This window comes from Microcaecilia unicolor, chromosome 1, assembly GCF_901765095.1.
Source record: "Microcaecilia unicolor chromosome 1, aMicUni1.1, whole genome shotgun sequence".
NCBI classification, from domain to species: Eukaryota; Metazoa; Chordata; class Amphibia; order Gymnophiona; family Siphonopidae; genus Microcaecilia; species Microcaecilia unicolor.
The window spans coordinates 347853439-347869378 of NC_044031.1; the positions used below are offsets into that span (position 1 = coordinate 347853439).

General features: G+C 49.8%; 1 protein-coding gene across 1 annotated transcript in view; it reads right to left on the bottom strand.

Annotated features, from left to right (window-relative positions):
• Positions 1–15940, bottom strand: part of LOC115474075 (polycystic kidney disease protein 1-like 1) — an 889490-nt gene that overhangs the window by 116898 nt on the left and 756652 nt on the right. The window contains exon 28 of the mRNA XM_030209391.1: positions 15783–15923. Coding sequence (XP_030065251.1) covers positions 15783–15923 — 141 coding nt within the window. The remainder of the gene's footprint in view (positions 1–15782; positions 15924–15940) is intronic.

Below are 15940 nucleotides of genomic sequence, written 5' to 3' on the forward strand. Positions count from 1 at the left end.
GTTTGTTCCACGCATGGGGTGAGGCGAGGCAGAAAGGGCGGAGCCTGGAGTTAGCCTGGAGAAGGGTACTGAAAGGAGGGATTTGTCTTGAGAGCGGAGGTTACGGGTAGGAACGTAAGGGGAGATGAGGGTTGAGAGGTAAGGAGGGGCTGCAGATCGAGTACATTTGTAGGTTAGTAGCAGAAGCTTGAATTGAATGCGGTACCTGATCGGAAGCCAATGAAGTGACTTGAGGAGGGGGGTGGTATGAGTGTATCGGTTCAGGCGGAAGATAAGACGTGCAGCAGAGTTCTGGACGGACTGAAGGGGGGATAGGTGGTTAAGTGGGAGACCAGTGAGGAGTAGGTTGCAGTAGTCAAGGCGAGAGGTAATGAGAGAGTGGATGAGAGTTTGGGTGGTGTGCTCAGAGAGGAAAGGGTGGATTTTGCTAATGTTATAGAGAAAGAAGCGACAGGTCTTGGCTATCTGCTGGATATGCGCAGAGAAGGAGAGGGAGGAGTCGAAGATGACACCGAGGTTGCGGGCAGATGAGACGGGGATGATGAGGGTGTTATCAACCGAAATAGAGAGTGGAGGTAGAGGGGAAGTGGGTTTGGGTGGGAAGACAAGAAGTTCGGTCTTGGCCATGTTCAGTTTCAGGTGGTGGTTGGACATCCAGGCAGCAATGTCAGATAAGCAGGCCGATACTTTGGCCTGGGTTTCCGCAGTGATGTCAGGTGTGGAAAGATAGAGCTGGGTGTCGTCAGCATAGAGATGATACTGGAAGCCATGAGACGAGATCAGGGAGCCCAGGGAAGAGGTGTAGATAGAGAAAAGAAGGGGTCCAAGGACAGAACCCTGAGGGACTCCAACAGAGAGTGGGATAGGGGTGGAGGAAGAACCATGAGAGTGTACTCTGAAGGTACGATGGGAGAGATAAGAGGAGAACCAGGAGAGGACAGAGCCCTGGAACCCAAAAGAGGACAGTGTGTCAAGAAGTAAGTTGTGATTGACAGTGTCAAACGCGGCGGATAGGTCGAGGAGAAGGAGGATGGAGTAATGACCTTTGGATTTGGCAAGGAACAGGTCATTATGTAGGAGTGGAACGCCGGATACTACTCGAATACTACTGACCAACAGAACAACCTCATGTTTTGTGCATACTGATGGACTTATACTTATGCATACTTTATGAATGTACTGGACATTTGTGCCTTACCCAGTTTGCTGTTTACTAATGTAAGACAGAATGCAGGGCTATTAGATATACAGCTTGTAACAGTAGTAGCAAGGCTTACACAAGACCAGCTTGCACGTAGGCGTCATATGAATAGATGACCTTGGAGGGTGTAGACACCCCCACCCTGCATCTCTGAGCCTAACGAATCTTATCTCCTGTGCTAGAAAGGAGCATTGTGTGTGTAGAAGAAGACGCTAAGTTTCGTTTCCCTAGCCAGTATCATTTCAGTATTATGACGTGTGTAGGTACTGAGAACTACAAATGTTTACTGCGCATGAACAACTGTGATGTATAAGGGGCCCAATGCGCAGGCCCAGCAGGGAAGTATAAATGTAAGTGTCAGATGATTTGTGACACACAGTATCCTGAGAGTACTCAGTGCTGTTCATTGCTAGCAATAAAGTTGCATTGCTTTGGAACCAATTTGCCTTTTGTCTTCTGATTCGCTTAGCTGTTTCATTGGCGAGCCAGCCAGGAGTGTTTACAAAAGGGAAATCGGATTATATTCTTTCCCCTCCCCCACTGCAGTCGGGTCGGGTCCTCGACCTCCCTCCCGAGAAGGTGGTGAGTGGCCACCGCTGATTTCAGCGTCCATCTCCTGGTGGAGGGCCGATTGATTCCGGCTGACTGGAAGTGGGGCTGCGTGGTTCCGGCAAGGCACCTTTCCAACTCCGGAGAGAAGCGCACGACGGCGCGGCCTGCGACCCCGGCGGACAGGCGAGTATACTCAGCGTAGTGACCGGCCCAGTAAGGACCGAAGAAGAGGCATGATCACCCTCTTTTAGCCAGTGACTAATACGGACTAGGTCCCGAAACTCACTAGGCTTTTGCGAAGGAACCGAACGGGAGGGTTTCTTGTGGCGTATGAAAATGTAGACTCTCAGGCTTCTCTGAACTGCAGATTCCATGACCTTGTGTACATGAGCTGCATGAGCTGTAGAATGGAATGTGTTTAGATAACGTGCTTGAGAACCAGATAAACTGTTCAGCAGCTGAGGAGTGCAGGGTTTTTTTTGTTGTCTCAGGCTGCTATAGCGTAAAAGCAGTCCAGGGTTTGGGACCCACTCATAAGACCACAGCCGGTGGTGGGAGTGGGCTCGAGGAAATAATTACACCGAGTGCACGTTAACAGAGTGATATGACCCTTTGATCTTAACTGTTGCATCATGTTAGAAGTTATTATAAGATACTAGAAAAAATGCCCGTTTCTGAGTGCAATGGAACGGACGCTAGCAAGGGGCCCCCTCCCTCCGTCCCTCGGAGCTACTTGTGTTACTTGTTCGGGGTTCGCGTTTGCCTCGCATTTCGGCCCTCGAGTGTTATAGCTCCGCCCTCGACGTCATGACGTTTTGACGCGTTGCCTTTTACATAGAGAGATAAGATTTTGTTTCTCTGGAACAGGAGAACTATGTATTCAACAGCAGACGGTGCAAGCTTTGTATATGCAGCACCAGGATTTCGTTGCTGGGGATAATGTTGTTTATCTTTCTTGAATCTGGTTGTTAAAAAGGGTATGACAATTCATGCTTTTCTTTAAGTCTGATGGGTATAGTATTACGGAGGTTAAATACAAAGCCTCCCTTCAGGAATGTAGCCTTGATAGTTTTTTTTCCTCCAGCTGTGCTGTTTTTTTGTTTTGTCACGCTATGTTAACTTTCAACTTTGTGATTTACTGAAAGGTGCATGACGGCATTTTCTGAGGCTTATAAGAAGAAAAAAAAAAAAAAGAGAAATAAATAGGAATTATTTAGCTAAGTTTTTGGATTGTGGAGTTATTACAAATTTTATATACCTTGTATACCAGGATTTTGTGCTATCCCAGTGCCCTTCTAGGCAACTGCCTGGGTTGCCTCACTTTGTTTCTCTTTTATTACATTAGATTTAATATTTGTATTCTTATAGCTCCATGCTGCACTTGGGTTCAAAGCACGGTGCATCTGTTGTAATTTACTGTGAGGTTTATGGTATCGTGTTCATTTACTGACCATAGTCCCTAAAGAATGTAAAGAAAACCACAGAAGGTATCCCACACCCCAAAAGCTAAAACATTGGATTTTAAAACTCAGATTTGTAGCTTATGTCAAAGTTACCGAGAGAGCTTGTTTCCTCCCTGCTTCTGCACAGATACATTCAGTTTAAACAAACCCTGCATTCGGGGGGGGAAAAAAAAAGGGTCCAGTTTGTGCTTTTCTTCAGGGACATATCAGCTGCCTGTAGCCATGATTCATTTGCCTTTTATGCAAACCTTATGAGTCTCGTAGGCAGTGCAAATCACAGCTGCTGTACAATAAAATGTTTGTCTAGTGAAATATCCCATGTGTATGTTCTGTACCCCAGGTAATTGAGATTTCAGAGAGATAAGTTTTAGGTTTCATGTGGATTTTCGTTGTTTCAGTGTTCAGTTGTTTGCTTATGATGTCACTCTTCTTTCTTTTATTGATGACTTGCTCCCTCTGCTGATCTTTGTGTGTATTACATGCACAAGTTGCTTTGGGAAAGAAAGAAAAAAAAAAAAAAAAAAAAAGAAAGACAGTCCCTGCCCAAAGGAGCTTGCGGTCTAAACCAGGGCAGACAGACAAGACTCACAATTACAGACTTTTGTTTTAATAATGTGATTTATGCAAGGAACCGTTTGTCTACTAAACTACTTAATGTGTTTAATTCATCATGCTTGTGATAAATATATATATCTGTGTTACTTTACCTTGGGCAATTGTGCCTCCAGAGATATTGCCCCCCCCTTAAGGAATCACATTGTGAAGAAGATGGAAGCAAGTTCCCAGTCATTGAAAGGTTACTGAGATGTTTGAAGCTTGTAAAAGATATACTGCCAATGTGCAAGTTGTGTGAATAGTGTGAATAACCACATGGCAGGAGTACATGATTATGTGCTACGAAAGTACACTTGTAAGTTAGATAGAAGGGCTGTGGAAGTGGATATATGTGGAAGTGTTTGAACAGGACTATACTCTTTGGGGATAGGCCAGAATAGGAATTCATTTTATTCTGTATTACCTATCAAAAGAAGCATGAAATTTGAGCTAATGGCATTTTGTTAAGGGTTTGACCAGATATTGAGTGAATTATTATCATTTATGCCCTGAGGCCTACATAGAGGCCCTGTTCTGATTAATTGATTTATCGTTTGGAGTCTTCTTTCTTGTTTTTCAGGTTCATCAAATTGTCCTCTCACCTTAGTTGGCAGGCAGGACGTGACATCATTTGACTGTGATCACTGATGGCACCAGTCTGTGTTAAGGCCTGCTGTCTACCATTCCTGAAACAGACCTGGTCACCACATTCTCCTCTGTTCTCAGGGTTGTTGCCTATTACTGCAATGAACTTTCTAGAATTGTAACCTTTATATCCCAAAACAACTCTGTTAAGGTTGCACCAATGCAGGAAGGAGATTCTGGTTGAACTCATTTTTTAGATAAACTGCTAAACTCTAGGCCAGCAGTTAACCTGGTGGTCCATATAGGAATATTGCTATACATTGTCAATTGTAATGATTTCTTTTTGCTTACTTGGTATAGGCATCATCAGTAACGCCTCTGAAGCCACTGATTGTTTCCTGTATGATATTGTTTCACGACATATTTCTATGGTATCGCATATATTGTCTCATGTTGCAAACACAAGATCCTAAAGTTCATCCAGTCCCACACACAGTATACCCTATGCAGCTCAACGTAGCAACCCGCCAGAGATCTGATGATGTGCCAGATCAAATATGGACCGGTTGTCCAGTACGTGGGTGACCTGTTGATTGTGTAGTGTTCGCCTGAAGGTTCTTGACAGCGGGCTGCAAATGTCCCTGAAATCTGTCACCTGCTTGAAGCTGTGTGAAAGCCAAGAAAAGTCGCTGTGATGCACTGTAGGGCCCACACAGGGAAGACAGATTCCATAGCCCGGGGCAACCGACGTGCGGACGAGGCAGCCAAGAAAGCCTGTCAAGAACCCTACCCTCCTGAACCTACCCCTTATCCATCTCCCTGAAGAAACCCCCGCATTTGCAGAAACTCCCCCAACAGGGAGTCTTGAAATCTACCAGAAGCCAGGAACCCCCGAGTACCGACCCGTCCAGGACCTGAGGAAAGTCAACAACCAGGTAGCCGACATAGTTGCCCTCATACCCAACCCCTACTCCATCCTAGCCCAAGTGCCAGCCCAGACCAAGTGGTATAGCGTCATTGATCTGAAGGACGCCTTCTTCTCCATCCCTCTTGCTGTTGACAGCCAGAAGTTGTTTGCCTTCACGTGGGAAGACTTACCGACCGGAAATAAGCAGCAATTCACATGGACCCGGCTTCCTCAGGGATTCAAGAACTCACCTACTCTCTTTGGCGACCAACTCGCCCAGGACTTGAAGATGTATCAGGACGAGTACGGGCCGGTCGTTCAATACGTGGACGACCTGTTGGTGGCCCGTGAAACGTACACGGACTGTGCAGAAGCTACCCTTTACCTCTTGAAAACCCTGGAAGCCCAGGGGTACCGGGCCAGCCGGAAAAAGGCCCAGATATGCGAGATCGAAGTCGAGTACCTGGGGTTTCGCCTCCGAGAAGGAACCCGAAGGCTCGGTACCCCTCGAACCCAAGCCATTCGCAACCAACCCACTCCTGCCAATAAGAAGGAATTGCGGGCATTACTAGGAGCAGCTGGGTATGGCCGGATCTGGATCATTAACTTCGCGGTCCTGACCCAAGACTTGTACGCCAAACTGAAAGGACCTGAACTTGAGGGCCAAAATCTCCAGTGGGAGAAACACGAAATGAAAGCCCTTCAGGACCTCAAGGAGGCCCTTGTGGCTCCACCAGCGCTCGGACTGCCAGATGTGACCAAGCCGTTCCACTTGTTTATCGACGAAAAGAAGGGATTGGCACTTGGAGTCCTTACCCAACTGGTCGGCACCTGGCAACGTCCTGTAGCATATCTCTCTAAGGGCATGGACAATGTGGCACGAGGATGGCCAGGGTGCCTCCGAAGCATTGCGGCGGCCTGTCTACTGATACACGAGGCCAACAAACTCACGTTTGGCCAAACACTCTTTGTGACTACACCCCACACCATCCGCGGCCTACTCGAGAGTCACGAGCCTAGATGGATGACCAACTCTCGGTTGGTTAAATACCAGGCCCTCCTGTGCGAAAATCCGGAGGTGCGGATCCTGGACACAACCAACCTTAACCCCGCTACCCTCCTTCCGGCCCCTGAACCACCACTCCACAGCTGTGAAGAGGTAATGGCCACTGTGCATTCTAGCAGACCTGACCTCAAGGATCAACCCTGGCAAGGGGGCATCACCCTGTTCACCGATGGAAGCAGTCAGGTGATAGAGGGCATTCGAAGAGCTGGCTATTCTGTTGTGTCTGAGGAAAAGTTATTAACATCTACACCGACTCCAAATACGCCTTCCTCACTCTCCAGGTGCATGGGGCCTTGTACAAGGAGAGGGGATGTCTGACAGCTGAGGAGACCCGGGACCCCCTGGAGACAAACTTGGGGTTTTGGCATCGACGGGGCTGGAACAGACCCTATAACCTTTATCACCATCAGCCAGAGCCTGGAGGAGAAGGCTATCAGACCACGGTTGTCGGGTACCAGGACGTATTCGACGAAATTGCTCGTGCTGAGGAAGCAGCGACTAAGTTCCCCATTTCTCCCGAAGCTCGGAACATGTTCCTCAACCTGGCCGAAAACATTGCCCTCTCCCTGGGAATTGCCAACTGTTTCGTCTGTGGAGGCACCGACATGGGTGAGCAATGGCCCTGGGAAGCAAAGGAGATCCGACAGCATATGTGGGACGCTCTCAACACCACCAACATTACCTTTCCCCGGCGTCCGAGGCCCTACGAATGGGCCCTGAGAACCAATATCATAGGCACCCTCTGCGCTAGCCGAGCGCCATCGAAGCGTTATTCTGTACCAGTGGGAGATTCCGCTTGCACGGGGGTCCTTCAGTTTAATGGAAGCCGAAATACCTGGTGGCAGACGGACAACCTGCCCGCCCCGGAGCCCATCTGGACTGAACCCACCTTGAACACAACATGGACATACGGAGGAAACGCCTCCCTTAAGTGGATAGCCCCGGAGGGCTACTACTATATCTGCGGTCGCAGGGCCTATGAACAGCTCCCGGCCCGCTGGTACGGTACCTGTCTCTTGGGCACCGTCCGTCCTAGTTTCTTCCTCCTGCCCCTGCGCGTAGGCGAGACGTTAGGTATACCTCTCTATATGGAACAGGGGCCTGGAAACATGGGCAGGCGTAAACGGTCCCCTCGAGACACGAAGCCCAAGGTCCAGATAGGAGACTGGAAGGACAACGAGTGGCCACCCGAACGTATCATTCATTACTATGGACCGGCCACGTGGGCTGAAGATGGCACGTATGGGTATCATACTCCTATCTACATGCTGAATCGCATTATCCGTCTGCAAGCAGTACTCGAAATACTCACTAACGACTCGGCCTTTGCCCTTAACATTTTGGCACGTCAAAACACCAAATTGATTACCGCAGTCTACCAGAATCGCCTGGCTCTTAACTATCTCTTAGCCCAGGAGGGCGGGGTGTGCGGTAAATTTAATCTCAGTAATTGCTGCCTGCAGATTGATGACCAGAGTCACGTTATCAGGGAAATAACTGACCGAATGGTGAAATTGGCTCATGTCCCTGTCCAAACCTGGAACAGCGCCTGGGATTGGACATCCTCCGTAACCAACTGGCTACCGACCTCTGGGAGCCTCAAGAGTATCCTTGTCATGGGTGGCCTGTTCTTGTTGTCCTGCTTATTAATACCCTTGTCTCTCCCCTTTGTTTTCAGGTGTCTCCGCTGCACCATGGAAAGTATCGCTGACCGCCGGGCTGCTGCCCAACTTATGGCTCTCCAGATGTACTTCCCCATCCCCCAATCTGATGAAGCAGAATCTTGTGACTGACGCGGACTTCTGTCCTCCTGAGTCAATTCATGGGCCAATACCCTTGTGCCAGCACAAGACCGGCTACAAAGGGGGGGGGGGATTCCACTAGGGGCCCTCCGTCTCAACCCCGGCGAAGTAACCAGCGGCTGTGCAAGGGCCTAGGGCTCCTTCTTGACTCCTTGCTAATGCTTCTTGTCTCTCTTTTCCCTTTCAGGGTTCTGGGAGTGATACTCTCCATCAGAATGACTGTTCTAGTATCAAAAGGGGGGAATTGTAGGAGTGGAACGCCGGATACTACTCGAATACTACTGACCAACAGAACAACCTCATGTTTTGTGCATACTGATGGACTTATACTTATGCATACTTTATGAATGTACTGGACATTTGTGCCTTACCCAGTTTGCTGTTTACTAATGTAAGACAGAATGCAGGGCTATTAGATATACAGCTTGTAACAGTAGTAGCAAGGCTTACACAAGACCAGCTTGCACGTAGGCGTCATATGAATAGATGACCTTGGAGGGTGTAGACACCCCCACCCTGCATCTCTGAGCCTAACGAATCTTATCTCCTGTGCTAGAAAGGAGCATTGTGTGTGTAGAAGAAGACGCTAAGTTTCGTTTCCCTAGCCAGTATCATTTCAGTATTATGACGTGTGTAGGTACTGAGAACTACAAATGTTTACTGCGCATGAACAACTGTGATGTATAAGGGGCCCAATGCGCAGGCCCAGCAGGGAAGTATAAATGTAAGTGTCAGATGATTTGTGACACACAGTATCCTGAGAGTACTCAGTGCTGTTCATTGCTAGCAATAAAGTTGCATTGCTTTGGAACCAATTTGCCTTTTGTCTTCTGATTCGCTTAGCTGTTTCAATTACAGTCTTTGGATAATGCCGTTTCTGTCGAGTGAATTGGGCGAAAGCCAGATTGAAGCGGATCGAGGATGGTATGAGAGGCGAGAAAATCAATGCAACGGCTGTGAACCGTTCAAGTATTTTGGAGAGGAAGGGTAGGAGGGAGATGGGGCAGTAGTTGGAGGGACAAGTAGGGTCAAGTGAAGGTTTTTTGAGGAGAGGTGTGACAACAGCATGCTTGAAGGTGTCAGGGACAGTTGCGGTGGAGAGAGAGAGGTTGAGGATATGACAGATGGGAGGGGTGATAGTGGGAGTGATGGTGGTAAGTAGGTTGGTGGGGATGGGGTCAGAGGAACAGGTGGTGCATTTAGAGGAGGAGAGAAGATGGGCGGTTTCCTCTTCGGTGATATCAGGAAAGGAGGAGAAGGAGGCCTGGGTTGATTGGTTGAGGGAGTGGGTGATAGGATGAAGGGGAGGAGAAGGTTTAGTGGTGAATTCGAGGTTGATCTTCTGGACCTTGTCGTGGAAGTAGTCAGCCAGTGATTAAGGGGAGAGTGAAGGGGGGGTGGGAGCGGAGGGCACTTTGAGGAGGGAGTTGAGGGTGGCGAAGAGACGAAGAGGGTTAGAGCTGAGGGAATTAGTCAAATGAGTGTAGTAGTCTTGTTTGGCGAGGAATAGGGAGGACTGGAAGGAGGATAGCATGAATTTGTAGTGAATGAAGTCAGTATGGGTGCAAGATTTCCTCCATAGGCGTTCAGCCGATCGGGAGCAGGAGCGAAGGTAACGGGTGCAAGGGTTAAGTCAGGGCTGGGGATTAGTGCGCCTAGTGGGACGGGAAACAGACGGTGCAAGGGTGTCTAGGGCGGAGGAGAGAGTGGCATTGTAATTGGAAACAGCCTTGTCAACGGATTCGGAGGACGTGATGGACGGGAGGAGATCAGAGATACTAGCGGATAGGGTGGGGGGGTCAACTGCCTGGAGATTCCTGGAGGTAGTAGTTAGAGTTGGGCGGGACTGAGGGCGAGCAGGTAGAAGAGAGGACGAGATCAAGACAGTGACCAGATTTGTGAGTAGGGGTGGTGGAGCTCAGTTGGAGGTTGAAGGAGGAGGTTAGGGTGAGGAATTGAGAAGCGTATGAGTCAGATGGGTTATCAGTGTGTATGTTGAAGTCACCAAGAATGAGGGATGGGGATGAGGGCTCAAGAAAAACGGAGAGCCAGGCATCGAAGTCAGTAAGGAAGGAAGGGAGGGACTTATCAGGGGGGCGGTAGATGACTGCAACTCGGAGTGGCAGCGGGTGGAATAGACGGATGGAATGGACTTCAAAGGATGAGAAGCAGTGAGACTGTGGTAGGAGGAGGGGTTGAAAACTGCAGGCGGGCGAAAGTAGTAGGCCAACGCCGCCACCGTGGCTAGCTGTGCGGGGCGAATGGGAGAAAAGGTAGCTTCCCTGGCAAAGGGCTGCGACTGAGGCAGAGTCGTGGGGGGTGAGCCAGGTTTCGGTTAGGGTGAGCAGATGGAGGGAATGGGAGATGAAGAGATCATGGGTGAAGGTAAGTTTGTTGCAGATTGAGTGGGCATTCCACAGGGCACACGAGAAGGGGAGGGAGGAAGGGGGGAGGAGGAAAATGGAGATGAGATTGGAGATGTCGCGGGAACGTTTGCATAAATGAGACGAGGACGAGGACATGTGTGGTGGACCTGGGTTGGGATTGATGTCTCCCGCGGATAGCAGGAGAAAGAGCAAGAGAGAGCGGAGAAGGGTGGGGGAGGTAGGGCGCCGAAGGCGGGATGCGCTGAGGAGTAATGGGGAAGGGTTCATGGCAGGAAGGAGGTGTTGGAGGTTGAGAGCTAGGAAGGAGGAGGAGGATAGTAGGGATGGTGAGGTGGTGGGGGATAGGGGTAGGTAGGGTATTGCAGTAGTGGGCAGGATGGGGGGATGGGTAGTGAGTTTGTGTGGTAGACAGCGGAGGGAGGGGGAAGAGATTGGGGAGGGATAGGGCGAGGAATAGAATGTGAAAGGGGGCCATAGGTAGTGAGAGAGGTAGGGAGTGGGTGAGCAGGCAAGTTGGACAAGCTGGTGGGGTGGAGCAAGCTGGTGCAGATGGACTGGAAGCTGGATCAGGCTGGCTGGAGCAAGCTGGTGCAGATGGACTGGATCGAGCAGGGGAGGCTGGATCAGGCTGAGAGCAAGCAGGTTTAGGTGGGCTGGAGCAGCAGGAGCAGATGGCTGGAGAGCTGGATCAGGCTGACTGGAACGGCAGGAGCAGGTGGCTGGAACGGCAGGAGCAGGTGGCTGGAACAAGCAGAAAGAGCTGGATCCGACGGAGGCTGGAGCAGATGGACTGGGACGAGCAGAAAGAGCTGGATCCGGCGGAGGCTGGAGCAGATGGACTAGGACGAGCAGGAAGGGCTGGATCCAACGGAGGCTGGAGCAGATGGACTAGGACGAGCAGGGGGAACTGGATTAGGCAGGCTGGGGTAAGCCGGATTAGGCGGGCTGGAACGGCTGGAGAGGCTGGGAGAAGCTGGATCAGGCGGATAGGAACAAGCTGGTTTAGGCGGACAGGAACAAGCTGGATTAGGCAGGCTGGAACAGCAGGAGAAGGTGGCTGGAACAAGCAGGAAGAGCTGGAACCGACGGAGGCTGGAGCAGATGGACTGGGACGAGTATGAAGAGCTGGATCCGACGGAGGCTGGAGCAGATGGACTGGGACGAGCAGGGGGAGCTGGATCAGGCGAGCTGGAGCAAGCTGGATTAGGCGGGCTGGAACGGCTGGAGAAGCTGGAACGAGCAGGGGGAAGCTGGATTAGGCGGGCTGGAACAGCTGGAGCAGGTGGCTGGAACAAGCAGGAAGAAGCTGGATCCGACGGACTGGAACCGGGTGGTGCAGATGGACGAATGAGCAGGGAGAAGCTGGATCAGATGGAGTGGAACAAGCTGGATGAGCTGGATCAGGCGGGCTGGACCAAGCTGGAGCAAGCAGGAAGAAGCTGGATCCGACGGACTGGAACAGGGTGGTGGAGATGGACTGGAACGAGCAGGACGCTGGAGCAGGCGGACTGGAACAAGCAGGAAGAAGCTGGATCGTGCGGAGTGGATGGAACAGTAGCTAGAAACTGGGTCAGGTGTCCTGGAGCAAGCTGAGCAGATGGTCCGGATTCAGCAGATGGATCAGACCAGGCAGGGAAAAGCTGGGTCAGCAAAGTGGAGCGAGCTGGAGCAGGCAGATGGAGCGGAAGGAACAGAGCAGGCATGCAGATGGCCACTGCAGACGCTGGGTCGGCGGGCTGGAATGGGCCGGGGCTGGTGGTCGGCGCTGCGACCTCCTTTCCAGATGGTCGGTCTTTTAGGCGACTCGGTCCCGTGGTCTGCACTGCAATAAGCGCCCAGGCCGTTCCGGCCAGGGAGTGCGGTGGCAGTGCACAGGGCCACGGTCGACTATGGCCCGCACGACCCCCCTGCGCAGGGAGCCCGAGCACTCCGGGCTCCCCCGGACTGCACGGGCCGAGGCAGAGAGACCGCGGGAGCCCTGAGCAGCCGGGTGATAGTGGGGGCAGGCTGCAGCCACGCGGCAGGCAGGCCGCAGTCGACCCGGACCGTCCAGCCGCACCGGAGACCAACGACGCAGATCGCCACCTCCGATCCTCCGATGGCTCCACGATGTTCTTCCTCCTTCCTCCTGTCTTCTCTCGGATCGGCAAGACGGTGCGGGTGAGTCCTATTCCTAGGAACTCACGGAGCTCGTTGCGGAGCTTTCTACCTGGCGGCCATCTTGAAGCTACCCATCAGAGCTGCGATCCCAGCCGGAGGGGAAGCTGTCTCAGCGACGGCCCACCTGGGACGCTACCAGACCCCGAGGATAGCGATGGGTTCAGAAGACCCACCTGTCGGAGAGGAGGTCGCGGTTCGGCAAACCGCTAGCTCAGTTTCTTTTGTCCGGCGGTTCGTGGTTGCGGGGTCGGCTTGGCTGCCTGGAGGCCACGAGGTCAGCTGTCCCGCTTGGTGGTCGCCAATCCCTGGCCGGTAATCGCCAGGCCTCGTAACGAAACTCCTCTTAGACCTCCTGGGCTCCGGTAAGGTTGGCCATGTTGCTCTTTGACTCTACATTTCTCCCAGAAGAGCCTTTCACATGGGACTCTCGCCTTGGGGAGAGTGCCTCAAATGCAGAGATCCGGGGGCCACCCTCGGGCACATGTTTTGGTCCTGCAAGGGCATAGTCCGATTTTGGAAGGAGCTAGTACAATATGTTTCTGAGATGTGGAAGGCAGGCTGGAAGTATGACTCGGCGCTGCTCCTGAGCCATCCTGTTCTCATACACCCTGTCCCATCAGGATTTACCACTTTTGTACGCAAAGCTATTATAGTGGCTAAATAAGCAATACTCTCAGAATGGCTTACATACAACTACCCTACAGTATCGCAGTGGCGTGTGCGTATGATAACGTTACTGCGGGTAGAGAGGATGAGAATTACAGACTTTAAAACGAAGACTGGAGTGCGTTTCCAACTCACTTGGACTCCCTTTTGGAATACTCTGACTCCAACTGCCAGGAGTAGACTGTTAAACTTCTAGATATTGCCCTGTACCCTGCGTTATTATGTTCATTTGATGCCATAGCAAGGGAAACAAGGGGGGGTGGGAGGGGAAGGGAATGGGATGGAAGGTTAAGTCCTATTTGTTGGGGTAGAAGTACTATGTGTTAGTTTAGCCACATGGGGGGAAAATATCAGACGTTCATACATGATGATGCTAACTTTTCTTCCTTAAGTTTCGAATAAAAATGATTGAAACATAAAAAGGTTTAATTTCTCAGCCAAACTGTTCTAAATTATTGGCCTTCCCTTTAAATCAACACCAATTTTTTAGCTGGCCACTCAAACACTTCTTAGGCCTATTTATTCTTGCTAACCTGCCAGCACCTTCAGACACACCTTTCCCTTACTACTGCCTGTCTCCAACTGAACTTTTTTTCCTTGCACAAGCTGTTGTTATGGAAACAGGGATCTGGCTAGCATCATCTGACCCCCCCTCTATCCGATATAATCGACGGAATTTCAAAACATGCGCTCAGAGATGTGCAGCCCCTATGTAATGCATTTTCCCAATAAACAGCCTTAAATCAACATTTCCATGGGTCAGACTCCCATAGCCCACCTAAAGGAAGTCCCCGGAGACCCATACCACTAAAACGAATTTCAGAATTAGTGCACACACTTTTCCCAATAGCGCACGCATACACACACAAGTTTGTGCATATGTAGTGGTTTCACTATCGGGAAGAGTGCACACTATTTCAGGGATGGGCTGTCGCCTGCAGTGGCATAGGATATCCTGTGTTGTTACATTTCGCTACTGAAAGAAAAAGAGCAGAAAAAAACATAGCATTTCGAGTTTTGACACTCTTTGGGATAAGAGCACTATGTAAAAAGAGGGCACACTATTTCTTCACTTATTTGTTTGTTGTTTGCTTCACACCCATGAGGACTTTATCTCCTTTTCTATGTTGATTAGTCCAAGTTTGCCATGTCCTTTGACCATGCTTCAATTACAGTTAATTTTCAAAGAAATGCTCCCTGCGTTGTTTCCCTATGAAAATTTGCAACTGCACAGTAAGCAGGCTAATATTAAGTTGCATTTGCCAACAAGAATTCAGCTCCTTAGTGCATTTAAAAACTTTAGTACATGCCTGATTAATTTAACACACATTAACCTATAAATTAACACTCACTCCTTTTACTAAGCTGCAGAACGCACTAGCGTGCACTTACCACAGCATAAAAGATCTTAACTTGGGACATGCTGAGGCATCCTGTGGTAAAAGCCCAATGTGCACATGCAAACCACATGCTCAAAAATGTTTATTTTTCACAGAGGGGGCATGTCTGGGGGTGTGGCAGTGGGCGTGACAGTGTGACTCAGCGCAGCCACATTACAATGTGCTGATTAGTGCAGGATTAGCATGTGAACCCTTACCACATACAAAATAGGTGGCAGTAAGGGGTCACATGCCAATTTTTGGTAATGGCCATGTTATGTATGTCATTTTTCCAGCTGCAGAAGGAACAGCCTTAGCGAACAGGAAAAACATATGTAAGGCCACTTTTTACTGCAGTTTGGTAAAAGTACTCCTAAGTAAATTACCACATGAAAAGTCCAAATGAATCGAAAACAAACTGAACATTTTTTGTCCTGTGCACTTTCCTGGCCTGTGTAAATTGTAATTCTTCTGTGTGGAAGGCCAGAAGGAGCAAAATATTACAGGTATATTTCAAAATTGAATTTTTATGTGCTGTTTTCTTATTTTCCTGCCCTAAACTACCAGGAATGCTTCCCTTTAATTGAGTTAAACGTGTGCGCCCTGTGAAACCCAGCAAAGGAGGACAATTCAAGGACATTCAATCAGTTTCTCATTCAGTCAACCATTTTGGAGCCCTTCCTGAAGCTATTTGTGTATTAGCCTCGTGTATGTACAGCTTGGGCAACAATCCTTACTGCCCAGGGGTTGCTTTAAATTTTCATGCATCCTCTTCCCAATTCTGGGCCAACATTAGTGCCAACAGCCATCTTGAGAGGAGGGGAAGGTTATCACAAAGACTGTGAGCATCCTGCAACCCACAGCCTTATCTATGGCTCACCAGACTGGCAATAAAAACTAGGGGAGGTCATAAGAAGGTATCAGGAGTGAGGAACGGCCTGTAGCAGAAGAATCTGTATTATAAATATGATGACAACCCACTTTTTTGCTTCAACATCCAAATGATCCTCTATAGCTTACCTGATCCCAAGCTGAAATGAAAGTAAGGTCTATGAATACTCTGAAAAATCCCTTTTGCAGATGATCAATAATGTCCACTGTCAGAGCACAATGATAAATGTAGCATGCGTAGTAAGACAAACTGAGCCCAATTATGGTTACCTGTAAAAAGAGAAAGT